The sequence below is a fragment of the Strix aluco genome, chromosome 1 (assembly GCF_031877795.1).
Source record: "Strix aluco isolate bStrAlu1 chromosome 1, bStrAlu1.hap1, whole genome shotgun sequence".
Taxonomy (NCBI): Eukaryota; Metazoa; Chordata; class Aves; order Strigiformes; family Strigidae; genus Strix; species Strix aluco.
The window spans coordinates 70,933,628-70,960,045 of record NC_133931.1 but is presented as its reverse complement, the minus strand read 5'-3'; the positions used below and the strand labels follow the sequence as shown (position 1 = coordinate 70,960,045).

Sequence of the window (26,418 nt, the reverse complement as noted above, 5' to 3'; positions counted from 1 at the left end):
TATATAGTTTTCAGTGGCAAGTATTTACCTTTTGATAACACTGAGGTACAAATGGAACAGATTGTACTGAAAGAATGAGGATATGAAGTAGTACCCGTGAAATTTGTTAACCAGTGTTTCTTTTTCATTTTTGACCAGTGTATCATAGGGTGATTGAAAATGTGAAGGGACCTTTGATTTCAAGCCCATTTACAAGAAAGATGCAAACATCTTCAGACCTTGTTCTATAATGATTAGAGGCATTAGGGTAAGCAGATTACACTTACAATTTTAAAGGTCAGATTTTATAATGTTTTTCATTCTTCATCCTTTTTGTCAGAGCATTTAGTAGAGTAAGAACTCTTACAGAGAAGGAAGAACATGTTTCGGTAATTATCAAGAATCATAGAATCATAGAATCATTCACGTTGGTAAAGACCCTTGGGATCCTCGAGTCCAACCATCAGCCCTACTCTACAAAGTTGTCCTGTAAAGTATTACAATAAAATATACAATTTTGTAAGCATACACTATGGGAAACTGAATGTGACAGTGAGTCACAAGCAGTTTCTCTGCCTGATAAAAAATAGTATGAAACCTCTATGTTCAGTCTGAGGCCAGTGGAATCTTTTTACTTCATATTTGTTAGGGCTATATATGTATTTAAGGGAGTTTAAACAGGGGAGTGGCAAGGGGTGTTTCATAACATTATAGGTGATTACAGTTTATAGCCAAATTATCTCCTGAATTACATTAGCTGAAATCAATGTCTTCTACTAGATGAACAGACTGTTCCATAAAACCTTGACAGATAAAGCATTAATAAGTGTCAGAGCTGACTTGGTCAATCGAATGATTTGCTGACGCTTCTTTTTACCACAAGCCTGCATTTTCAAGTTTAGTGCCAAAGGTTCACTATATATAGCTGAAGACAGCAAATAGATGTTCTCTTTTTGTGCAGATTTCTGAGTAGCTGCCTGTTTCATTATCTCCTCACTGGGGCAGCGTTTTCAGTCAGGAAATTTAAAATATGGTGAAGCTACAGTTGCCCAATCCTGGCCTGGAGGACAGAATACCTTCCCATTCAGAACTTGAAGTCCTTGAGACAGAAGAGGCAGACTCCAGACCAAAATGGGATAACAAGGCTCAGTATATGCTGACGTGCGTAGGGTTTTGTGTGGGCTTAGGAAATGTGTGGCGGTTTCCATATCTCTGTCAGAGCCATGGAGGAGGTATGTCTTTAATATATCTTAAATAACTTTGGCTGTAAACTAGGTTTAATGTCTCTTTTAGGAAACAATGGAATATGCTTAGACCTGGTCAGTTTCTAGAAGAATGGTGATGTTTATCTCCAGCAGACTGTCTAATGAATAAGGTTATTTCACAGGTTATGAAGTTATGTTAGTGATGGAAGAAAAGAAATTAACTGTTTTCATTTCAGGACAGGGGATTGATGGCATCAATCTTGCACTGTCAACATCTAAAACTAATCTAAAACTAATGTTACTTTACATACATACATATATATAATGTATGTTTAAAAATAAAAAGCTATTTGTGAGTATGATTCTGATCACAATCCGAAATGGTCTTTTCATAATAGGGTTTTCATTGGTTTTGGACTGATCTGTGTATCAGCTGTAGGGTCAGTGTGTGTGAAATGTATAACAGGAGTAACAGCATGAAAGTAGTTAACGTTAATAATATGTTTTTAGCAGTTGGTGTTATTAAGTAATTTAAAATCTAAATGTATGCTATTTACCATATAATTTACTGTGACTCTATAGGGTTCAGGTTAGGACTGAAGGACCATATTAAAATTTTGTTTCACTGCTTTGCTGTTTGTTTTTAAATATGATCTTGAGCTGAACCATTGCTTAAATTTTATATGACAGCATAAATGTCTCATTTTCTGACAGTCTTTTCTGCCTGCTATCTACTTGTTATCTGCTTTTCACTCTGGGATATGTGTAAAAAGTGTTTGTTCCTTTGTGATGTTTGATCTTGAAAGAATACTTCTGGCTTAAGGAACTGTATTTCAAAGTAATTTTCATTAGATGTACACAGTGAGATATTTAAAAATTGCTCTTCTTAGTTAGAGTAGGGACCAAGGAGGGCTCTGTGGGGAGCTGCTGGTACAAACTCAGGGACATTTAAAACAGATGACTCAGCTGCAAGAAAAGATGCTTTTAACATTGAGATTTTTTTTACCATGGACTGGTGTTTAGAGTTTGCAGTGCAACCTGAAGGTCAGTTGCAGCACAGCCAACTCTTGTAACAAAGTTACAAGACACACAGAAAAAATCTAACTCCCTTTCCATGTGTGACAATTTTAATTTGAAAATGTGAACGGATATCTCCAAAATTCACAGCACTCGTCGACTTACTGGGTTCTTCCACGTAGTCTTAGAAAGTGGACATGCCCTGTTTCTCAGAGTTATTTAATAGGCATTTTGCTGCTTTTCTATCTTTCCTTTCCCTTGTGTTCTAGCCATATAAAATGCAGCTGAAAAATGAACATCCAACAAATGCAATTTGTTATGGTATGGATCACGGTTTTCTGACTGATGTCAGTGAGGATTTATGAATTGCTTATGCATGTCTGTCACTACTGTGTTTTAATTTATCCTTTGGCAGGAAATATATTTTCTTTCTCATTATCCTGTGGCCTTGTTCTTGCTCAGGAACACTACAAGAGTTATCCCCTGCTTCTTGCTTCCCTGGGACTCTCTCACTCAAATTATAGGCAGAAGTTGAAAGGCAGCACATAGCAAAGAAATGACGTAGCTGACACTGGGCTAATCTGTACAGATATGTGTTCCTGTAGACAGACTTTCTACTTTCTCTATCAATTCTTCTGCATAACACCAAGTGCTGTGACTCATATCAATACATAAGAGCAAGCAGCAATGCCTTCCCATAGCTTCTTAGAAAGGACTTCTTAACTTCATCACACGTGAGGGTGGAGAGCTGTTGTGCAATCCCTCCTCCCTCCCCGCTGTGCAGTGCACCTTCTGCCAAGTTAACTAATACAAAGCATACACCACGCTTATGAGTGCACTGACAAAGCTCCATTTTCCCCTAGTCAGTCCAGTGCCTTTACCCTGGAAGGTGTATGTCTTCACACTTCGTGTCTTCAAGATATGTCTTCACTGACTCTTGGGTGCAGAGCAGCAGGGATCCCTGCTGCTGCTCTCTTTCACTGGAGATGGGGATTATGCTGCTCCTCAGTCTGTCCCTGACATGATTATTTTATAGAGTCCCAAAGCTCACTTTGGATATGATGGTGGATTATGACCATACATTAAGAGACAGAAAAAATACCACCATTTACCACACAATAAATATCTGCAGAGGATGAGAATTCCTATGTGATCACATAATTAGAGGTTGTCTCATAAGGTGCATGCAGAATCAAGGTTGCATAGACGGTTTCTGAGGGTTGGCTTCGCTATCTTCTTTCTTTTTGAAATGTGAGTTATATGGATGAATGTTTGGAGTCATTTAATACAGATGAGGTCTGGTAACAGGGGTGTAGAAAGCATTTCAGCAAGGACACTCCCAAATGAGGTTGGATGTCCACCTACTTTGTGAATCAGTGTTTACACATTTTATATCCCTCATGAAACATAAATGGACTATAGTGAAGTACAAAATTTACCCTTGTAGTACTTGGACTTCAAGGAAGGTGAATTTTTTTCTCTGCAAATTGACTATAGTGAAGGTAATTAAGAACACTGAGTTAATAGATAACTCTTCCTTTCAGATGGTTGAACCTAAATTTAGAATTATTTGAGGGCTGCTTCTTCCTAAACACGACACTATGATAGTGCTTTAACACTGTGATACCAAAATATGCAAAAAGAAATAGGTTATATAATTTATTTTCTTGTGTTGTCATAGATTATGAGTTTATGTTTTAAAAAATTGAGTATTTACCCCAGTAAAATTTAGTAAAGCACATTTTATCCTTTTCACATCTTAAAAGTTGTAAAGTACATCATTACCACAGGTGAACTAGATTTTAATATATACACAATGTAAAAGCTACAGTGTTTGCCTCAGTGCTTTCACCAGCTTAATGAGATTGAAATTTCCTTTCATTTTATAGCTATCTCTGACATTGCACATAGTTTTTGTTTAATCTTTATTGAGCAACATGTCATTTAATCAACTGTTAAACATTTTTGTTTCATCCTGATGAGTATTATAAAAAAGAGGATGTATATTTAATGTTTGAACCATTGATAAAAAAAAAAAAAGTCTTTAAGTCTACACCTCGCATATGGCTGCAGTAAACCTTGCCGCTGCATGAGGGACAACTTTTTCATCTCTGTGCATGCCACACTGAATGAAGTGACAGTAATGACATCAGCAGGTCCTCACTGGTACCGGTACCCTCACTACAATTGAAGTCTAAAAAATATGACAGTACAGAAAAACATCTTCATCTAAAGTCTGCCTGTCTTCCCTTTATGAGGAATTATGTGAAAGCAGTAATATTTTTTTTCGATTTCACATTAGAAACTCTTAGATTAAAGAGAAAGTCATATCTATACAGATGTTCAAACCAAATATTATGTCTTCTGAAATACAGTACTGAAACAGGATAGGAATCTAATATCTCAGCTGAAAGATTTTCAGACTGGAAGATTACTCATTGTTTATATACATCTATATAACATTTATTTTCAGATCATTGGTTTATTTGTTAGGTTCATAAAATTGGGACAGCTTAAAAAGCATTGATTTTTTTTTTATGTCCCATATAGCAGCTTTGCAGAGCATTATCACTTATTTTTCCATTATAGCTTCTATCAGAAAAGCTGGGGAGAAATTGAGAGAAATGGAAAACACAGCAGAGTTGGATTTCTGAGCTGGCTGTTAGAATTGAACCATGGAAAGAGAAGAACCCAAGAAAAAGAAAAAAGTGGCCTACATAATGAACTGCCATTTTATTCCTCTTGAAAATATACCAGTATTCCTACAGCTAATTAGAAGTAGTTTTACTTATTTGTCCAGTTCTGACATGGCACACCCTGCATTTTTAACTCAGCAGAGCTACCATGCTATACATGGCTAGCCCTTCAAGCTAGAAATGTTTTAGTTGTATCTGTTTGCACAGGGATATAGATTCTGCAATGCAGGTGTATACACACACCATGTACTTTGCGATAACAAAAGGGGTGGACAGAGACCCACCCTCTCCGTTTGTGTCCATCCCAGAACCTGAAATTTATTTCCTGGTGATTCCAAGGTAGTGAGGAAGCTGGGGAGCTGTGAGCACACAGCTGGACAACACATCTTCTCCATGTGGCTCCACGAAGGGCATCCTTTCCCCTTTTTGTGGCTGTGCAAGGAAAGTCATGGAGTCCCTCTATCTGACTGCTCTATCAAAGATGTGTCATACTTAAAGACTTCTTTTAGGACATCTTAATAAAGGTACCTCTGTAAGTATCTCGAGATCTCAGGAAATCCCATGAGGCTGATAGAGTGCTCATGGCATGTCCACCACAGAAGATGGTTCAATTCTGAGAGTCTTGCAGCAAATTTGATGCACTGTGCTGTCCACGGGGAGAGTTATGGTGTAGGGACAGTGCTGTTGCAGAATCTCACTGTCTTGGAGGATGAGGCATGATGTCTACTCAGACTGCTAGAGCTGTGTGAGTGGAGGTGCGCTTTGCATTTAAGGTTTACAAGAATGTCTCAAGCATGGAAAAAATGGAACCCAAATCAGAATATCCATCAGCCTGCTTTCTGCTGAAAGTGAGAAGTTGAGACTGCCTTTGAATGTCTTCTAAAGGAAATGCTTCTAATGTTTCATAGGAAACTGCCCGATCTTCCCTCCCTTCTGCTAATAGAGGTGGTAACTACAGAAAAAAATTTTTTCTTTTACAGGTATGATAAGAAACAAGTGGTCATAGATAGAAAGGACTATAAGGGCTGTGTATTTCCTTACGCAACAAGATCTTTGACCAGGTGGAAAATTTCTAATCAAGTCCTTAAGCGATCTTATTATGACCTGATGAAAAAAAAGTGATGAGTCTCCGTTAGGAGAAAAGATGGTTAAGCAATGCACCTTAGCAGAATTAAGTGCTAGTCCATTCTTAAGTTTCAAGAGACAATCTAAAATCACTGCAGGTTGAGTTTCAGAGGGTGACAAGGACTTACCCTGAGTGCAAATGAGGAGTATTTGAATCAGGTAGCTGTACAGATCCATCTTCTGGACTTAATTGCTACCAGTGCTGAGGAAGGACTTTACCAGAGGGAAGCGAGATTGTGGTATAGCAGAGACCTATCCTGCATCTGAAAGGGGAGATAAAAATAAAAGATCCAGATGGAGCAACCATACAAATTCTGTAGGGTCAGGTTTCAGACTCTTAGGAGGTATCTTGGGCTTAAAAGAGAGACTGCTTTGGAATGAAAAAATTGCTGGTATAAAAACAATTATCTTGTCCTTATCTCATCTTACCCTCATGAGAGCTCCTGGACAGAGTACAACAAGAGGGAGACTGTGTGCCAGCCTGACATGAGGTTGGAGCACGTGACATATTTCTGGCTGCTTACAGCTCCACATGTTGATAAGTAACTTTGTCCCTGTGGAAGGCCAGAGGCTCTGTGTGTGGAGGTTGTCCCACTGACTCTCCCATGTAGGAAGGAAGCCATTGGGATGTAGGGGGATGGAAATCAACAGTGAGAGGGCATTCATCATTTACAGTGCAAAAATCCTGTTTTCTATGAAAGCAAGAATAAAAGAGTTGAGAGAGGTGTTTTTCACAGAAATAGGGTGGGGTATCAGTAGAGAACAAACTCTCTGAAGGCAACGCTGCATGCACTGCACATCTAATCAGATGAATAGAGGCCCTTACATGCATGTTAGTGCACGTTCCAACACAGATAAACAAGTCCATACAGACAAATGAGACAAACCTTTAGAAATGCCAGAAACTGTCTGAAAGGAGAGAGGGAGTCAGTTCCTTGCAGTGACCGAGTCTGACACAGTTTCAATGAATCCCAGAACCTCTGCCAGAGTTAGGTAAGACTTTAGCATCATCAATGACTCCGGGGCACAGGCAGCTAAAGAGTATATCACCATTTGTGGCATAGTTGCCTTTCAGCAGCTAGTCAACAAGGCATGGAGAGAGGACTGCCCCATTACACCTGACATTAGAAGCTCCTGCTGCCCGTAGTTTTGTAGAAGTCCCTGAAGTGGGGGGAAGACAGAGGGGAAGAACCTTTTTTGGAATTGATCCTAGTCCCTCTAAAATTCAAATATGCCATATATGTTTCACCTGTTTGTGATATGAAAATACATATTCAGCAAGACATGAGTCAGAAAGTGATTGCTTTAGCACTGTTACCATTTGTAATGATATCTCAGCTAAGACCACAGTGCTAAACTTGAATTTGCGTCTGGAGGAGTTCAGTTTCCTCAAATCCAGGATAGACCACCCTTCATTCTTTTCTAGCATTACAAAATAACCACTTTCCTCCAAGGTAAGAGAGTACCAACTTGAGGCTCCTAGATCCAACAGGTAGCTGCTCCCCACTAAGGTAAGGCTTTTGTTCTTGAAAGGACTACATGGTCTCTGGAAAAGGGAGTGTGAGATGTGAGAAATGCGGAAGAAAACAAATGGAATACTGTGCTCCTTGATGAAGATGTCCATATTATCCATTTCCCAAGGTGATAGACTGACACAGAAGAAAGAGAGGAAGAGTCAGCAGAATTGGAAGTTTAGCAAACTTCTCTACAAATAACAATTTGTAATAAGTCCTTCAGTTTTTCACTAATAAAAAATATATCCAAAGTCAGTTATTCTTCTGTCTCTCCTTTGAAACCTCTTCAGTTTGTCAGTCTCTGCTTTTCAGTGATAACTTTTTTAATGTATACAAGATGACCTACACTATTTTTGAGAAGTGTTACATTTTTAGTAAGTTTTTGTGTTGCTAAATGACATGCTTTACTGAAGCCTTAGAATGTCATGTCTATACAGCTACCTTTGGCAACTGGCTTCAACAAAAAATATATTTGCTAGTGCATCAGTGATTAGTCATTCAACCTGATGTGTGGCATGCACATTTTCAAAGCGCTCAGCATTTTGAAGAGCATTTCACATATTCAAAACTACTGATTTTGATTAATAAATCTTAAAAAATGTCAACAAAAGACGAGTAAGTACCTAGAATTACTTGAATTCCATAGAAGTGGAAAGCAAAAATCATAGTTGGCTGATTTCATTATAATAGTGATCATTTGATAAAACACTATTGTTTTCAGCAGACTTTATTGAAGTGCACAGAAAATGAAGACTCTTCAGTAATGTTCATTTCTACATGTCTGGTGTAGACAATATCAAGAAGATACCCCATGGAGCAGAAAAGCATGCAGTTCAGCTCTTCAAAAAAACATTCAACTGCTTTGAATTCAAAACTATAATTTCCATTCTTCAAATTTCCTCTTTCACTGTTATCTGATTTTCATTGCATATGTGAGGAAGAAGTCAGTAAATATCCAAACCTGAACTGTTTACATACGGTTTTGCATTTTTTTTATGCAGTTAGATGATTTACTGTCTATGATTAGGAAGTTAAAGACTTTTTGTAATGATAGATAACCATATTTCTAGCATGTAACAATTTTCAAGCATTTGGTTCTGCACTTTGGTATTCCACTGTGGTGTTATATGTTATCTCCACGTCCGAGGTACACTTCATTCAGGAAAAAAATTATTTTAAAAAATTGTCCTATACTAACCAGCCTTGTCATAATTAACAAGGTTTGAACCCTGAACTTAGATCTCTTCTACTCAAATATAAAAGCTGTTGAATGCAGTTGCCAGAAAGTTATTGGTTATTTTATATAGACAGCCCCAGGCTCCTGCCTAATCTTTTGAGGCATATTGCTTAGTTCATTCAACTACTTCATATAATTTGCATGATTCACAATTATAAAACCATAATCTTTTGCAGAAAGAAAAGGAAGACATTCCAGGAAAGTAACTACCTTTCCTCCACTTGCAATCCAAATGTGGCTTCTTCAAAGTTTAACCTTGGGACTGTATAATTTGTGTTTATGTTTGTCACTTGGGAAGAATAAGAATTCCTACCTGAAATCACATATATAATGAAGTCCCCTGCTTGGGCAAACAGGCAAAACCATTGCTCAGAAACTGGAGAAGTGTTTCCACAAGTATGCTTACAAGTCACCTGATGTTTCAAAAACCCTCAGAACTGAAGTTTGTGCTTTATTGTAGTACTCCACTGATAAGAAACATTTTTTTTTTTTTTTTTTTCTTATCCATTTCAGGAGCCTTCATGATTCCTTTCCTGATTTTGCTAGTCCTGGAGGGTATCCCCCTGCTTCATCTTGAGTTTGCCATTGGTCAAAGGCTGAGGAAAGGCAGTGTGGGTGTCTGGAGCTCTATCCACCCTACCCTGAAAGGGGTTGGTAAGTCTGAAGAGGATGCAAAAAGCCACCTGAGAAAACACAAGTCTCTGAACTGATAATCTTAAGAGCAAAGCTTCATGATTTTATTCCGGTGTGCAGTAAGAGATTCTAGGATCTATTCCTTTTCCTTTCTCACTAACTCTCCATCGATAGGTCACACTAATCATGATAAGGCACTAGGACAATTGTGTGACCACGTTCCCAGGTACTATAGGTCCAGTCTTTCTCTAATTTGAGACCAATTTCAGTCTTCAGAGATATTTTCTATATTACTGATATTGGCTGGTTTTACTATCAGGATAAACATTAAGTGTGCCAAAAATTTGTTCTGGAACTGTTCTGTGGATAAATAATTGAATCTTTCTCTAGGCTGGTCTACCAGACTTTAGGTCCATGTAATGTTACTTTCTTACATCTGAAAGAGGTACCACGCTAAAAGCCATGGAGACGGTATTTTGCAGAAAATGCTTCTTCATATCTGTATTAGACTTCCGAGTATTCAAACACTCTATCTGACAATGTAGTAAAAGCAGCACGATGCACACAGCATTAAAAACTCCACAGATAGATACCTCAGTACATAGGAAACACAGGAAGTGCCATCTAAACATCAGAAAACACTGGGAGGGCGACCAAGTACTGGCACAAGTTGCCCAGAGAGGTTGTGGAGTCTCCATCCTTAGAGATATTCAAAATCTGCCTGGACATGGTCCTGGGGAACCAGCTGTAGGTGGCCCTGCTTGATCAGGGGCCTGGACAAGATGACTTCCAGAGGTCCCTTCCCACCTCAGCTATTCTGTGATTACCACACACTCGAAAGGGAAGAAACGCAACCAGTTATGACTGTGGTTGGCATCCACTGTATCTGTAAATCAGTTACAAAAGAGATTTGTTCATTGCATCTGGAATTTTTCAAACTTCTTCAGAAACTAAGAGCCCTCAGGAGCTAATCATTAGTGTTTACTCTCTGCCAGAGAAGTCACCAGAGATTGATTACTTGAGAGCAAGTGGAGAAGGAGAGATACCAGCTTGAATCCTGTACCCTTTCACAGACTGTGCCTCCTGGCAGCTATCCATCCTACACACAAAGATTAGCCAAACACATCTGCTGACCTCTGCAGTGATGTTGTGGAAGAGGAAGACAATCTGGGTCTCATTTAGGCAAAATCCTAGGTCAGCTGAGCTTTACATGTACCCAGCATCCCAAACTCCCTAGGTATCAGCGGGCAAGACTGTGAACAGAATTGTGTAGTGTCTGTAGGGAGTTAGTCCACCCATAACACTGGTTCCTAGGGGGGTGTCAGCTTCAGTCCCAGCGTAGTTTTAGGCTGTACATCTATGTAGGACTCACCTGACTAACCTTTAGGTAACAAATTCACAGTGATTAAACCTACATCCAAAACAAAGAGAGGGGAGGGTAAAGGCTATAATCCATGGCATTAAGGTGGGGAGAAGAGTAGGAAAAGGTTGAGGTTCTTACCATATATTTGGATATGCCCTGAAGACAAGAGTATTGAAATTTACATTGTATTCTGATTTTATTTTTTTCAGGCATAGCAGCAATGTTTGTATCCTTCCTGGTGGGTTTATATTATAATACTATTATTGCCTGGGTAATGTGGTATTTTTTCAACTCCTTCCAAGAGCCCCTGCCTTGGAGTAGCTGTCCTCTCAATGACAACAGAACAGGTATATTTTATGAAATATTGTATTTTGTTGCACAGTACATTTTTCTGTTTCTAGCAATTAGCCTAACTGAACCTCTTTCTATAAAGCAACAGTAAGGCATAGCAAGCCTGTCAGGAACATTGTGCTATTTTAATACTTGTGTTTGTAAAAAGTCACGTTATATAAAATGTGATCAACGCTTAAACTTTGAGAAAAACTTTTACTTTTTATATGTAACTTCAGGGTTGATTTTGACAGATGTGTTCATATACAGATTATTCACAAAGTGCAAGTCTAGCATAAACATTAACATTTTCCAGATTTAGACAATGTGTTTCATCCATCTCTTTACCAATAGCCCTCCGTTAGCATATTGAAAAGTTAAAAAAAAAGAAAAGAAGAGATACATAATACATATGAAACATCTGTACTCTCAATATGACAACAGTCTATAGCTCCTTAGAGGCTGCTTAGTGACAGCAGCTTTGTTTTCCATAGTCGACCCTGCATGAAACAGATTTTTCTGGTGGGTCAGTGAACAGCTCTTGAGAGCTTTGCTCCGCTCCTCCCCTCCCAGAAAAAGTCTAAAAAGCCTCATTAAGGGCAGGCCAGGGCAGAATACTGCACAGGTCAGCGCATTGCAGGGGGCTGAGAATCCAACCTGTGCTGACAGGACCTTGAATGATGCCCTTCAAAACAGAAAGACAAAGTATTGTTGATCTGAAGGAGATGTGGGAGGGAAAGAGCTGCCTGGCTGCAGGAAGGTGTGGGCAGGTGCCCACACTCCATCAGGCAAGAAAGAGCAGAATGCATGTGGAAAGCCCAAAGTTGTGTGGGTTTTTTTTTAAGATGAGGTAGGAAGTGTACAATCATTGAAAAGCTTCTGCCTAACTGATTTTCTTCTGCTAAAAAAGACTATTCTATACAATATACATGCATTTATGCTTGGGAATCCTCTCCATACTTTCTTTGGCACAAGATGCTTCTAACCTCACATTTTTGTAAGAAAAAAGAAAATTCATAAATATAGAAGAGTCTTTGAGCAAACTTCAAAGATTTTATCTGCAAAGTTGAATAAATAGAAATAACAATAAAATCTGTATTAAAATCCCTGTTAAAAAATCCTCTTTTAAATCTCTCATTTTTCCATGGAACCAGCCTCTAAGAATCTGAAATTTGCCAACAACAAATTCTTGGCGTTAGGTGGTATAATTTAGAATACTGTTGTTTATTATTTTTCTTTATTTCAATTTAAAAAAAGCATGCAGAATGACAACCATTTTGTGGTTACAGATTACATAGAAGAGTGTGCCAAGAGCTCTCCTGTAGATTTTTTCTGGTACAGAGAAACGTTAAACATCTCCACTTCCATTGACAATTCAGGCACTATACAGTGGTGGCTTTTGCTATGTTTAACATGTGCATGGGGTGTACTGTACGTGTGCACAATCAGAGGCATCGAAACAACAGGAAAGGTACTCTGTTTTGGTTTTGTGTGAGTGATATTCATTATGGTGTGATTTCTTATTCATACAGACTTAATCATACTGTAGAAACTGCCTGTTTCTTGAGTAAAACCATGTCTAAAATTTCATGTGTCATCACTAGGGCTGCTTTTTGAAGAAAGAAACTGAATGAAATGGAATTTGATTTGATTGATTTGATTTGATTTGATTTGATTTGATTTGATTTATGTGGAGATTTTTGTGAGCAATTTGGTTTCCTTGTCCTTATAGGTCCAAGTAAAACATTCTTTAGGTATTACCCCCTTAACATTAATATCAACCTTAAGCTTTAATACAGGATCAAGGGACTCTGTATTTTTGCTATGGCCATTCTCTTCAAAATATACGTGTACAAATTTATTTGGGTTTGTGCTAGTCCTTAATATTATCTCTCTAAAAGAATGTCCAATATTCTGCTGCCTAGAGAAGCCCTAAGAGCCCGTCCTTGCATCAGCAGCCTCAACCTGATCTCAGGGTGTAGATTATTTTTTATGATGCTTTTGAATGATTTGAGTTGAATTTCAACAATGACAATTTGTCTTAAATAAAGCACTATAACTGTAAAAATGTTTATTATCAAAATGTACTGCACATACTATTTTTCTTGAACAGTTTTCTGTAGTACATTAATTGTGAGTCAGTTGAAACGTGCCATTATTGTTAGTCACAGTACCTTGTTTATTCCCCTCTTTTCTACCCTGCAGTGCTATTTTTATTCAAGTGTTCTGTTTTATTTAAGTGTTTTATTTACATGCTTCTTGTGCAGGCTGTGTATGTAACATCAACTCTTCCATACCTTGTGCTTACCATTTTTCTAATCCGTGGCTTGACACTGAAAGGATCAACCAATGGAATTGTGTATCTCTTCACCCCAAATGTAAGTCACTGCATGGTTATTCCCTTAGTGAAACACCATGTAGTTCTCTCTGTAATTAAAAATTGATTGAAAATTAGTCCCCTCCATTGGTGCTTTTCTAACTATACCTCAGACACCTTTAAAATGTTGATTCTGGGAGGTCAATCGTTTGCACTGGATATAAAAAGTATACATATACACAGGCATTGTCCCTGTCTTTCTCTATCCCCACCCCTCCATTAGATCTGTTATAAAAAATGGGAGGATGGTCACAGAGCAATGCAATGGGGTTGCCATAAGGGGGCTTGCTTTCTTTTCCTGTATTCTAGTTAACTTTAAAACACAGTTGGGAGTAGAACCCATCTAATCAGTATGACTATATGGACAAAAGGCCTAAGAGAATGGTTTAACTATACAACAGTTTTTAAGAAAAATTAAAAAGGGTTTCATTTTCCATGAAAAGACCACTGAATGGTCATTATTAATGCTAAACAATAAACACCTTTTCTGGAAACAGGCATGGCAGCTGTCAGCTATGGGAAGTAATTTGTTTATCAATTTTCAAAATACTTGTAGAAAACCTACACATAGATATTCTTTCTGGGAAAAAAAAAAAAAAGTTTGACAAAAGTATTGACCTATTTGTTAACATTCTTCAAAAATGGTGAGTTCTGCATGATTAATGTTCTTGTTTTAATTATTGTTTTAAATCCCTCATATTCAGTCTAAATAACAATGCTGCATATGCTTAAAGCTGTATGTCTGATGTCTCAGGTTAACGAGCTGGCTAACCCAGTGACATGGCTGGATGCGGGTGCTCAAGTGTTTTATTCTTTCTCCCTGGCTTTTGGCGGCCTCATTTCATTCTCCAGTTACAATTCAGTTCAGTAAGTAGCCAAGCGAAAGCCAAATTTTATATATATCATTCTTGCAATGAAGCATGTTCACTTCTGCCCTATCATTACACAATAATTACTTGGGACTGGGGCACCATCCCCTCAACCATGTAAAGTACATCTCTGATCCTAGCTATCCTGAGCCAAGATTTCAGGTCCCGGTATTGGCTGATTTCCTGCAGAGAGACGTGGTGATGCTGGCTAGAAAGAAGGGAACTGTCTACCCACCACCAGCTGATGATCAGGAGCTTCCTTTGCAGGAGTGCTCAATGCATGGTGTTGCCCTTGGTCTCCACACTGTTGGGGCTGGGTGATGGTACACACATTTCAAAGCAATTTACAGACCACAGTTTAAATCTTTAGCTTAGAGATTAGAAGATATATCTAGGAGTTTTGAAATTCAAATTCAGTTTCTTTCTTTATATATCTGATGGGGCCAGGAAAAAGATGGAGTACAAACTCCCATTACCCAGGGAATGACCCAGTCAGCAAATTACGACATGGTGCTATATTCTACACTCACCCTCCCAAAATATTGGAGCAACCACCAGTGTTTCTTGGTGCCTTCCATTCCTTCAGCATTGTCCTCTTGAAAGACAAACTGTGAAGCATTCTCTGAACATAATATTTTTTGATAAAAGTCTCCAAATCAAGTTTGGATTATCTGGTTTGGTCATGCATTCAGAAATCTGTGTTTCAGGTTTGTCTTAGGTTTGACCACACCAGTATTTCAGTCACTGCTGTAATTCCCTGCCACCACTCTTGATTCCAGATATTTTTCAAAAGTTTGTCTGGAACTTTTGGTGCCTAAGAGTCTTAGTGCAAGGTGACAAGCCCCACTTCAGGTCCAAGTCAGTGTTCCCAAAACCATGAGGAGCAGGCTTGAGAATGTTCTACATCTTTCCAAAAGACCCAGAGAAAAGGAGCAGTGTCCTTCTGGTTTTCCAACACACAGGGCTGTGGCACCAGGCCACATTCTTTCAGTTCTCAATGATTCATGATTTAAGGAGGAAAGTGCAGAAAGTAATGAAATTCACATGGAGATATAAGAAAAAAACATGCAAATACCATAGCGTTATACTGTGGTGTTGGGCCACCTGCAGTCCAGCACTAGCTGGACCAGCTGTGAGTAACTCTGCTCCCAGATGGTTTAGGAGTATAAACATCTCAGGAAATACTGTGAGGTTTCAATGTCATCAGACATTCATTCATTCGCAACCAGGAGGAGCTTGAGCATCTTACTTTCTCTGAAGGAAAGAAATATTTTTATCAAGCCTCATGTTACAGTGAAAAAACTGACATGAGAGTACAGCAAGGAATTTCAGTTCAATACCTTCTGCCCATAAAGACCTGTTAGCAACACTATAAATAAGGAAAGCTCACAGTGTCACAGGTCTTGGTTGGACAGGCTTGTCTTTCCTTTACTTTTGAAGGTGATCAGAAAATTAAATATGATAACATCAAGTTAATCTCAATAGTGCTCTCTTGCCCAAGAGAAATACAATAGCTAGAGCTTTACAGCCTTCACATAAAACCATTAACTAATTTAATATTGATTCTTTATCTTCTCTCTCAAATGAAAGTCTCTTTCTGGCTCTGCAATTTTTTCATCTTACACAGATATGTTGGCAAGTGCCTGCAGCAGAGAAATCTCTACAAAGCAGTTTAACTTTCACAATGTAATAGCTTCTCTGTCCAACCCTATCAGCATAACATTCCATTGTATTTCCAAAACTCGAGAACATTTTGAACCACATTTGGTCCAATAATCAAACAAAACTCTTCCTGCAACTGTACTATACCAAACTGCTGTGGAAACTTTTGGTTGCTTTTCCCTCCTGACTGTCTGAATTCAGATGCAAATCTTTCACCTTGCAGCAGAATATCCCAGCAAGTAAGATACAGCTTATGCCAATGTGTGTCTGCACACATGCGTGTCAGGCATGAAAAGGAGAAAACATACTTTTTTGCCCTTCATGTTTCACTTTCCATGAGCCAGACATGGAAACAACTCAGGCAGTTATTCCTTATGAATAGGATTATTTGAGGGGGGGAAAAAAAAAAAAAGCATAGGTATTAAACTGCTTAAGTCATCAACTTTTATTTCACTATGTCTATCTTTAACATCTGTACTTGTAGATTCTTAGAGAACATACTGGTGTACCTATGCGTCTGAAGACTACTTTTTTGTTAGTCTTGGTAGCCAGTTTTTAATATTTATTTTGGGAATGTGTTTGAATTTCATTCTTTTTTTTTCTCTTTGAATTGCAGCAATAACTGTGAGAAAGATGCCCTGATTATCTCAGTGATCAATGGTTTCACATCCATCTATGCAGCAACTGTTATATATTCCATCATTGGATTCAGAGCCACAGAGAGATATGATGACTGTTTTGACAAGTAAGTTATTAAAAAAAACCCCAGAATATACAGGTATTTGTTTGGCTGGGGCAGCAATGTTAGCCTGATGATAGTAGTTTTATTATTTCTGGACAGTTGCAACTCCTGACCCACATGGTATCAGACCACTCATGACTTCAAAAAATTTAAATCATGTGGCAACAGCCCCATAGGGAGTGATAAGTATTTGAACATCCTAGATAGATGTTGCATAAGCAACCATATTTCACATTATTTCCTGATGCTTCCTAAAAGTAACAAGGGAGGAAGAGGTTATTCCATATTTTAATGTGGTTTTTTGAAACAGTTCTTTCAAATATAACTTCAGTTTATGTAACAATTTCTATTTACATAAAGTTAGATTCAGTTTGTGATACATTATTTCACCAAAACATGCTAGAATATCTATAATTTTAGAGGTAAATGTGAAAAATTAATCATTTGCAACAATGGATATGAAATGTTCAAAGGAATGTATTTACTTAACTGGATAAAGCAAGTTTCAATAAAACTGGTTCTGTGAAATACTGGATTTTACATTACTTACTTCAAAAACAAACAAAAAAGGATACTAGGCTGCTGCTGCCACTATTTCTACTATGACTGATGTCAAATCCTCAAAGGCCTCCTGACATAGTGGCCAAACTATGCAGTTCTGCCTTGGAGATCACTTGCAATGAGCCTCTGAAAACACTGATCATTTTAAGAAAGCTCCTCGTGACCAGGCAGTTCTGGCAGTCCTGCAGAGTCCTGGTCACAGCTGGACCCCAGCATAGGCACCTCAGGTACTGCTAGTTACTCTGTGTGCTACATTGGGAAATTACCCAAATTAATTAATGAAATTCTTCCCATTTTAATTTATTAGATGAAGCTCTACCAACGACTGAAAAATTGTCTAGAAACTCTGCCAAAAAAAAAAACCTATACAGAATTCACAGTGATCGATGCCTGCTGAGCTGACATATGGCATGAATGTAATATACTCAGGTCCCTGTGTCAGTTCTGTATTTAGGTTGCCTCCTGGAGAATTTAAATACTTAGGTCTCTTCAGATGTACTTAACTTTACCAGAGCAATTCAGACTTCCTTTTAAATGGGGCTGCCAGACCCTGCGGGTTCCAGTCAAGTTCCTCCACACCAGCTGTAAAAGTGCATGATACTTAACTGCAGACACCTTACACATTCCCAGAAGCTGCCCAGTCTAGGAACTGGTGCCCATTCTGCAGTGCAAAGATGGGCACCTAACTTCTGCACAGGTCCCTAGACTGCCCGTCCATTTAGCTGTCAGCTGTGCTGTGAAAGACAGTGTCAGACTCACCTTGGAAGGAGAAAGAAAGGATTGCACATGCACAAAACCACGGGACTTCCCAATCTCAAAGTCTGATCTTGAGCAACAGAAATATTGCTTCCTTTGTATCTTTGTAAAAGACACCGTGCTCTTAATAACTTCCTTGATGATGAAAATTAATCCTGAGGATCCTAAGGATGCTTACAAGTAAATAATTTCAAATTTCTTGTATTTAACTTTTTCAGAAATATTCTTACTCTGATGAATGCATTTGATTTGCCAGAAGGTAATGTAACTCAAGATAACTTTGAACAAATGCAGCAGCTATGTAACATGACTGATCCGATGACTTTTGCAAGCCTGAAGTTTGAGACCTGTAACCTGGAAAGTTTCCTGAATGATGTAAGTTTAATACCCTGACTCATAGTGATACCATAAATATGGTAGGAATGCATAGTAATTTTTTAATTGCCTAATGCTTTTTCTTATGAGGTTGTTGGGTTTTTTTATATTTTCACTGGTTGATTGCAATTGGGTTGGACTGAAGAATTACTTTTGTTTACCCCATTTTTCTTTTGAAGAGACAAACTGTTTAATTCCACTGAAAAGTACTGGCAATATGTCAGATTAGTAGCTAAACCCACAAGTGTTCTAGGCTGGCCTTATGCGCAAAATAGCAGTGGGTATTTCTCTGGAACTAGCTGGTTGCAGCCATGGTGGGGCAAGATGACTAGGAAAGAGACTTCCAGCACAAGGAAGCAGCTGGAGCAAGCCCTGTCCTCATCAGTACCATGTGTCACAACACAGAAAGACTGGACCTTGACACCAGGGTGAAAAAGTTACAACAATTTTTGGCTAAATATGTGTACCTTTTTTTTGGTTAAAAAGATGGTGAATTACAAATGAAAATAGATGTCCATAAAATTCCATGAAATAGAATTTGTATTATAATTACAGTAAATATATTGCTGCATTAGGAGGTCTTTGTGAAACAAAAAGCATACTTACTGTGATATAGTGTAACATACACAAATTCTAGTGAATATCAATGTAAATTTAAGTGCTACATCATGTTAGTGAGCCTCTGAAATCTTCCACAGGGAGTTGAAGGAACTGGCTTAGCCTTTATTGTCTTCACTGAAGCTATCACCAAAATGCCTGTCTCACCTTTGTGGTCCATCCTATTCTTCATCATGCTCTTCTGCTTGGGTTTGTCATCTATGTTTGGAAATATGGAAGGTGTACTTGTACCTTTACAAGATCTTAAGATTATACCCCCCAAAGTTCCTAAGGAACTTGTTACTGGTAAGTGCTTTTTTAGTGACAAGTGACCTTCCCCCTCCCCAGGGAATAGCTTGTATGCTGAAAAATCAACCCATCTACTTTCTGATCTGGCATGGTGCTAAGACTCCTTGATAATCTACTGAAGGTTTTCTCATGTCCCCCAAAGGGGCTGCTCCTGTGAGGTCCCTTTTGAGCCTGCAGAGAGCTGCTCAACCTGTGGCTTGTCCATCAGCTTGCTCATGATGATTATCATCTTCTCTGTTGGGAAGCTGGAGGACCCGAGTCCTTCCTCGGGCACATTTCCTCTCAGTGCAACATTGTCCCACGGACTAGGAGGAAGACGACCTGTTTTCTCTCTTCAGTCTTCTCTTTAAAGACTATCTTCTTTTTAGACTAGATATTAGGAAGCATTTCTTTACAGAACGGGTTGTTAGGCATTGGAATGGGCTGCCCAGGGAGGTGGTGGAGTCCCCATCCCTGGAGGTGTTCAAGAGTCAGGTCGACATAGCACTGAGGGATATGGTGTGGTTGGGAACTGTCAGTGCTAGGTTAACGGTTGGACTGGATGATCTTCAAGGTCCTTTCCAACCTAGATGATTCTGTGATTCTCCCATTTCATTTGCAGCATCTCCCACCTGTGCAACATCAGGAGAGTTCTGCCGTAGAGTTCTTACCTGCATAAAAACAGGTCTTCTTAGAGTACTGTTACCTTCAGGCTGCAGCTGAACTAAAAGTTACTTATAAAGCTTTCTAGCTACTGGGAAACTAACTACTTTTTTTTCTTTTGCTTTCTTTGCCTAAGTGTGCTGTTGTTTTGTTTTTTTCACAGGTCTCATTTGTGTGGGGTCTTACTTGATCGCTTTTATTTTTGTGCTGAATTCTGGTAATTACTGGCTGGCTCTATTTGACAGTTTTGCTGGCTCTATTCCCCTGCTAATAATTGCATTTTTTGAGATGTTTTCAGTCGTCTACATTTACGGAATAGACAGGTATGAAATACTAGTTAAACATTACTAGAAACTAGTGCATAAATTGATTAGTTGTATAGCTGCAATCTTGTTACACCTCAGTGCATATCATTTCTGTTATAGAAACCACTGAAATGATGCAAAATTAGTTTAGGGTTGCTTATTGACTTGGGTTTTTAAATAGTTCTCAACAAAAAGAAAAGATGCTTTGTCAAGAGTATGGTGCGGATTTTTATTTGTGCATGAAAGATTTCCACTTTTTTATTAATACATTATAATAGATATTGCTCTATAACAATCAGCTAAAATAAACACATGCCTAAGACTTTGCAAGAAAATATTAAGTATTAGCAAGTGCCCTAAAGTATATTAATATGAAAGCAAATAATTTATTTTTAAAGCAGGCATCAGAATGTATGTATTTGCACCAATTATAAAATGCTACTATAGCAGATTTACATTTTAAATATGGTGGCATTTGCAATAAGTCCTCTTCAGGATAATTGCATCAAATATTTAATTAGCAGAAGCAAAGTACAAGCCAATTGGCACTGAGCTGAAAGTTCAAAATAGAGGTATATCCCAGGAGTGTTTAAAGTGAATGCTGAATGACATTGTCCAAAGCAGGGAATTCCAGGCAGGCTGCAGATACTGTTTTACAACAGGATGCAAATCCAAGGTTACTGAGCTATATTTTTAGCTGATAGATTCAGGACTTTATCACTTTATCACAGTGAGTAATTAACCTATCAACTTTCTAGAGAAGTAATAAATAGAGTTTCACCATCTTTCTGTTCATAATTAATATGTAAGAAATATGAAAAAGCATGGGGACTTCAATCACCCATAGGTTTTGCTTGAACCTGTGCCAGACCCTCCCGCTGTGGTGGTCCTGGTGATGGGGTGAATGCCCTTGTGGCCTGCCTTCCCATACTTAGAGTTTTATATTACCTGAGGAGGCATGAGTCAATTTAGGTAAATTAGACAAGCAGAGGGAGTACTCTAGAGAAAGAAGACTTATTTTAATTTGTTAAGGACAGAAAAGTCTGTGTTGATCACTTTTCACCTTTAAAATCACAGAACACTTTACAAAACTATTCCCAGGACACAAACATGGGCTGAGGCCATAGAGGGGTGAGGATTGATTCAGAAAAGAGCTTCACACTAAACTTTCATGTTCCTGGCCAGTACACATCACTGTGGTTGTCTTTGAGTACAGAGCTTATCAGGGCTGCCCAAAAGTAGTGTTATCTGCTCCAGATGAGTTTCTGTGACCTTTTTCTGAGAAAGGGTCATGGATAAAAAGATGGCTCTCTTGCTTGAAGGAGAACCTGCATGTTATCCATGACACTCACTACACCTGGACGTGTTCTGCAATCAGGACATAGGGCTCCATATAATTTTAGGAATGATACCTAGATCTTAGAAGTTAGGGATGAAAAGACAAAATAAATTTACATAGTAATTGAGACTCAGCTGAATTCTGTGTGTTGTTCATAGCTGTAGGACCAACTGCATAGTCCCCTCAGACTTATCCCCATAGAATATGCAGGAAAGACAGACAAGAGGACTAACAACAGAAGCCCCAAACTTCCAAAATAGTTATTTTTTTAAGAAGTGTGTTCACATGGTGCTGCATCATATATAGAGGTCACAAATTTTTTCAGGACTGATGCAGACAGTATCACTCTTAATACAGGGACTGTTTCTTCTTGTGGAGACACTTTTGCCCCATTGTCCACTGCATGCTTTATGAATAACGAAAATGACACATTTTTAGGTGCTTTTAATGTTATTCTTAATAATATGTAAAGTTAAATATTGTTTCAGTACTCAACCTGGGAAAACTGGTAGAAATCCAGATTAAGCAAACATTACACATAGAATCTAATTTTTAAAATTGCTCCAATTTGCTTTTGCTTTTTTTTACTATTGTGTCATTCCTTTTAATTTATGCAGCTCTGAGATGCTTATCAAACAAATCATGAAACAATCCTGCAATATGTTATAGTGAAAGTCCATCTGCATTGACTCTCATGTTGCATGTGCTTCATAGACTTCTTGAAGAAAGTACATTTCTAAAAATAATTCTCCTGACTTGCAATGATATATGCTTTAATTTGAACTACTTAGGTCTAACTCCTGATGTTGTTATCAATCCTTGTTTCACACTGACATTAGCAAAGTCCTGGGAAGAACAGCTAGGGGTAGTTTGGACTTCCTTGTTTATGAGCAGGCATCCTTTGATCCTGACCAGTTTTTAATGTCCTGAACTTCCTGGTTTTGTTTCTAGGTTTAACAAGGATATTGAGTTCATGATTGGACACAAGCCCAATATTTTCTGGCAGGTCACCTGGAGAGTCATCAGTCCTCTCATTATGTTAGTTATCTTCTTCTTTTATTTCGTGGTGAAAGTCAATGAAGAACTGCTCTACAGCGTTTGGGACCCTAGTTATGTAAGTATATAAAACCAGAATATTTATTTAGAATTATTTTATGTATTCTTCTTTAATGTAAGAGACACAGTCAGTAATATTCATCTCCCATCTGAAACAGTTTTCTGGTAAAATTCTTATTACAAGACATAAAGTAATAATAAAAATTAACACATTTAGAATAGTAAGTCCTAAATTCAGGTGTGATGCCTGCAACTAGCATATAGTGACACCTGAGTAACTTTTCCAAAGTGAGCAAAACCAAAATATTAGTCCAGTTGTCAGGCAAGACTGAAACAGATGTCAGTTTCTCAGTAGGGATTATAGAAGAGCTGGAAATGTCACAACCTCTCTATGTTGACAGAGGACCAAATCTGTGAAGTCATTTTGATCTTGCACTGGTTTCTGTGTAGATTCAAAATCACAGAACTGCAGTAGTGCTGGTTACTCATTACTGACAGAAGAAATTAATATTAATATACAAATTTCTTCTTTCCTCTTCCAATGTATTAGTATAATTTAAATTATAATTGCAGTAATGTCACCTACTTTTCCTTTCCTCCCCTTGCAGAATAAAAAGCTGTATGTGGTACAGAGGTGGTCATATTAGAAAAAATGTGGGTCCCATCGTCCCATCATTGTCTCTGTCACCCCATCTCTTCCCTGCCAGCTCAGCAGGGAAGCTCGGCTTTTTGTTCTCTGGCCTTATACCAGTCACCATCCTTAAGGCAAAAACAGTCATGCAGCACACTTAATTTGTAAAGGTGAATTTTTATCTTCATAAGACAGAGACAGAAAGGGTGAGAAAGGAAGATGGGGAAATGGGACTGCTTTCTTCTCTCCTCCTTGGCAACCTCACTTCCTTCTTAATAAAGTTTCAGCCCTCCTGCACTCTTTGATTTTAGGCTTCCAAAGGCTGTTTGGCCACCAAGCCCTGGTGGCCTGTGAGCTTCCCAGGCCCACACTCCTTTGTGCCCAGGAAGCATGCCAGGAGCAGTCCCACCAGTCTCCCTTCCTGGCTTTTGCTTTCTTCATACCATCTTCTTTCCATCGCTTTTAAGTAAAAATAAGTTCAAAACAGATGAGGCTGGAAACCTTGAGCTGTAAACTGCTGTGGAATTGGCAAATTATTGTGCCATTGTGGCTAGCTATTGTTCTGATTATGTTCTGGGTCTGTTGAATTACTGAATGTGTACATGGGCTCAGGTATTTGCTCCTCATGACTTTCTACAACTCGACTGTTTGCTCTTTCAGGAGGAGTTCCCCAAAACACAGAAGGTTGAATATCCCGGCTGGGTGTATGCTATTATTGTAATCCTTGCTGGAGTGCCTAGTTTGGCCATCCCTGTCTTTGCCATCTACAAAGCCATCAGAAATTGTTGTCAGAAAAAAAATGATCGTGAGGGCCTTATGATCTCCACATCTGAGACTTCTGTTAATGGAAACTTAAAGTATTCAGTATAAAACTATTTTTTAAAGTGTGGAAGAATGCTTTGTCAGTGAGAAAAGTAAAAATATTTTTTTTTAAAGAATCCAGAGTTAATTTTATTTTCATAAAAGGATAACTATGTGTTGTTTCCAAGTAAACAATTGTTTGCTTAACAAAACAATGCACTGTGAAGAGTTAATGGCTTGGATCCTGGATGCAAAACAGCCACATTTGCAAGTGACTGGGGCACCAGACCAAGTCATTTGTCCTCCTTCTGGTTTTGAAGCCAGCTTGTAGTTCTCTGCTTGGGGATCCACTGCGCTTGACATACCGTAAGTGACTCTTCCACGTCCAATCATTCCCACTGGGTGGCCAATATGGAGGATAACTGAATACTGACTTCTCTTGCACATTAAATTGTTTTACTTTACATGCCACTGTGTTGCACAAAGCCACCAATATTATTTGTCTCATCCAGAAGTTTAAAATATTTAATAAAAACTTTTCTAAGTATGAGAATGGCATTTTGATTCATTTGTAATTCTGGATATTTTACTAATTACCTATTACTTCCAAGTTCCCAGCAGATAGCGGTGCTTTTGCTGATGACAGAAGAGGTAATCTTGCAATGGGGCTGCAGCTGTTCAAGAAATGGCAAAATCTGCCTTCTCTGGCACCGATGAGCAAGCGGTGCACCACTTGCTGGGGAAGTCCATGCTGGTGGGGGATCCAAGGCACCCAAGCGGTGCAAAGCTTCTTGCCCTCATCTGTCACAATCAAGGTGGGTAGCTCTGGTTCATGTACTACATGCACACATGCGCACACACACCTACCTTACAACTATTTTAGGGTTCTAATTTCCATGTGTCCCAAAGGAGCTAAGTCCCGTTCCTTATGTGGTCACTGGAGAGAGGACAGGGCACCATTAGAGCACCTTGGCTGAATGCCAGAAGCAGACACTGTAAATGTCCTCTCTGAATAAGTGGTCACTTACATCCAACTGTCCCTGTACATAGGCAACACATTTGTATCACTTTGCACCTCTTTCTATATGCATCTTTTAAGACAAGAATTGATCCAATTGACAACCTCACAGTCCCTTATAACGAAAATACTTTCTTACAAGAAATAGGGATATTTAGGGTATATCTACACTAGAGTGTATCTTTACAGAGTATATCTGCTCTAAATAGAGAGTAAAGTACCAGGCATTGTATGTTTCTTGAAAGATCAAATTCATTTGCATTCCAATTTTAATTTTTTTTTAAAGTATTTGAATGTGAGTAATTATTTAAACTATTTAAAGATTCTGTAATGGGAAAAGCAATTTTTGTCAGCTTTTCCTGCCGAGAAAAAGCTCAGCCACTGAGAATGAGTACAACCAAGTTGGAAGCAGTTGGCTGTGAGTGGAAGTTATGAAAATGAGTGTGTTGCTAGAACAGCCTCTGCACAGAACAGGGCACCTCCTGATCCGAAGCGCAGCAGCAGCGGGGCAATGGTGGAGCGTGCCTTGGCAGCAGTGATGCTCTGTAAGTGCTGCCAAACCACACCGTGTGCGCCGACTCATGTGTGCCCTGGGAGATATCCTGATAAGGGACTGGGAAGTTGGGTTGCTCCACCTATGGATGTGGATGTTTGCAGAGCTGCAAGCACAGGAACTGTGCTTATCAGGGGACACTTGTGTAGCCTAGATGTGAAATTGTTTTCTGGTTGGATGATCTTCTACTTGACCATATTTGTATGCTTAGCTGCAGAGCAGGGCTTCTTTTTCTAAGCGTCTTGGTGAAAAAAATCCACCCTCAGTTAGAAACTCTTTCCATTTCAAAAAAGGGTAATCCAGGCATAAAGTGTTGATTTAGTGAAGCTGTCTGGCTGATATCTTTAGTGTGGACTGAACTGATTTGGCGTGCAAAATAGCAAAGCCCTGCTACAGCTGGAAGACAACAGAAAAATGTTCTCACGCACTTTCAGTTGAAGGAAAGCACTCAGCTCTTGCATTCATCAGTAACTATTTAAAAAACAGTAAAAACAGTCACTTGGGATTCATTGACAGGTGGGAAGTGATTAACCTCTATGGTGGATGCTATGATGAAAAGGGACCAGATTCTAATGTCTGAACATACACAGTCTAATTTTTCTTGCTTTTTTTTAATTTACTTTTTGCACTTGCAAAAGATGTCTTCAATCATTTAACTCTTAACAAACTAAAAGAGGAAATGTCAACACTTACTTTATTCACAGATTTTTGCAAGTATTCTACAGT

The 26,418-nt window shown here is 38.6% G+C and overlaps 1 protein-coding gene across 1 annotated transcript; it reads left to right on the top strand.

Annotated features, from left to right (window-relative positions):
• Positions 1–953: 953 nt before the first annotated feature.
• On the top strand, positions 954–24,674 carry SLC6A19 (solute carrier family 6 member 19). The gene is made up of 12 exons (XM_074824421.1): positions 954–1,211; positions 9,287–9,427; positions 10,979–11,116; positions 12,389–12,570; positions 13,367–13,477; positions 14,231–14,343; positions 16,624–16,752; positions 18,285–18,441; positions 19,140–19,344; positions 20,153–20,312; positions 22,585–22,747; positions 23,981–24,674. Exons 1-12 carry the CDS (start codon positions 1,010–1,012, stop codon positions 24,188–24,190), a joined length of 1,911 nt encoding a protein of 636 aa, XP_074680522.1. The 5' UTR covers positions 954–1,009; the 3' UTR covers positions 24,191–24,674.
• The last annotated feature ends 1,744 nt before the right edge of the window (positions 24,675–26,418 follow it).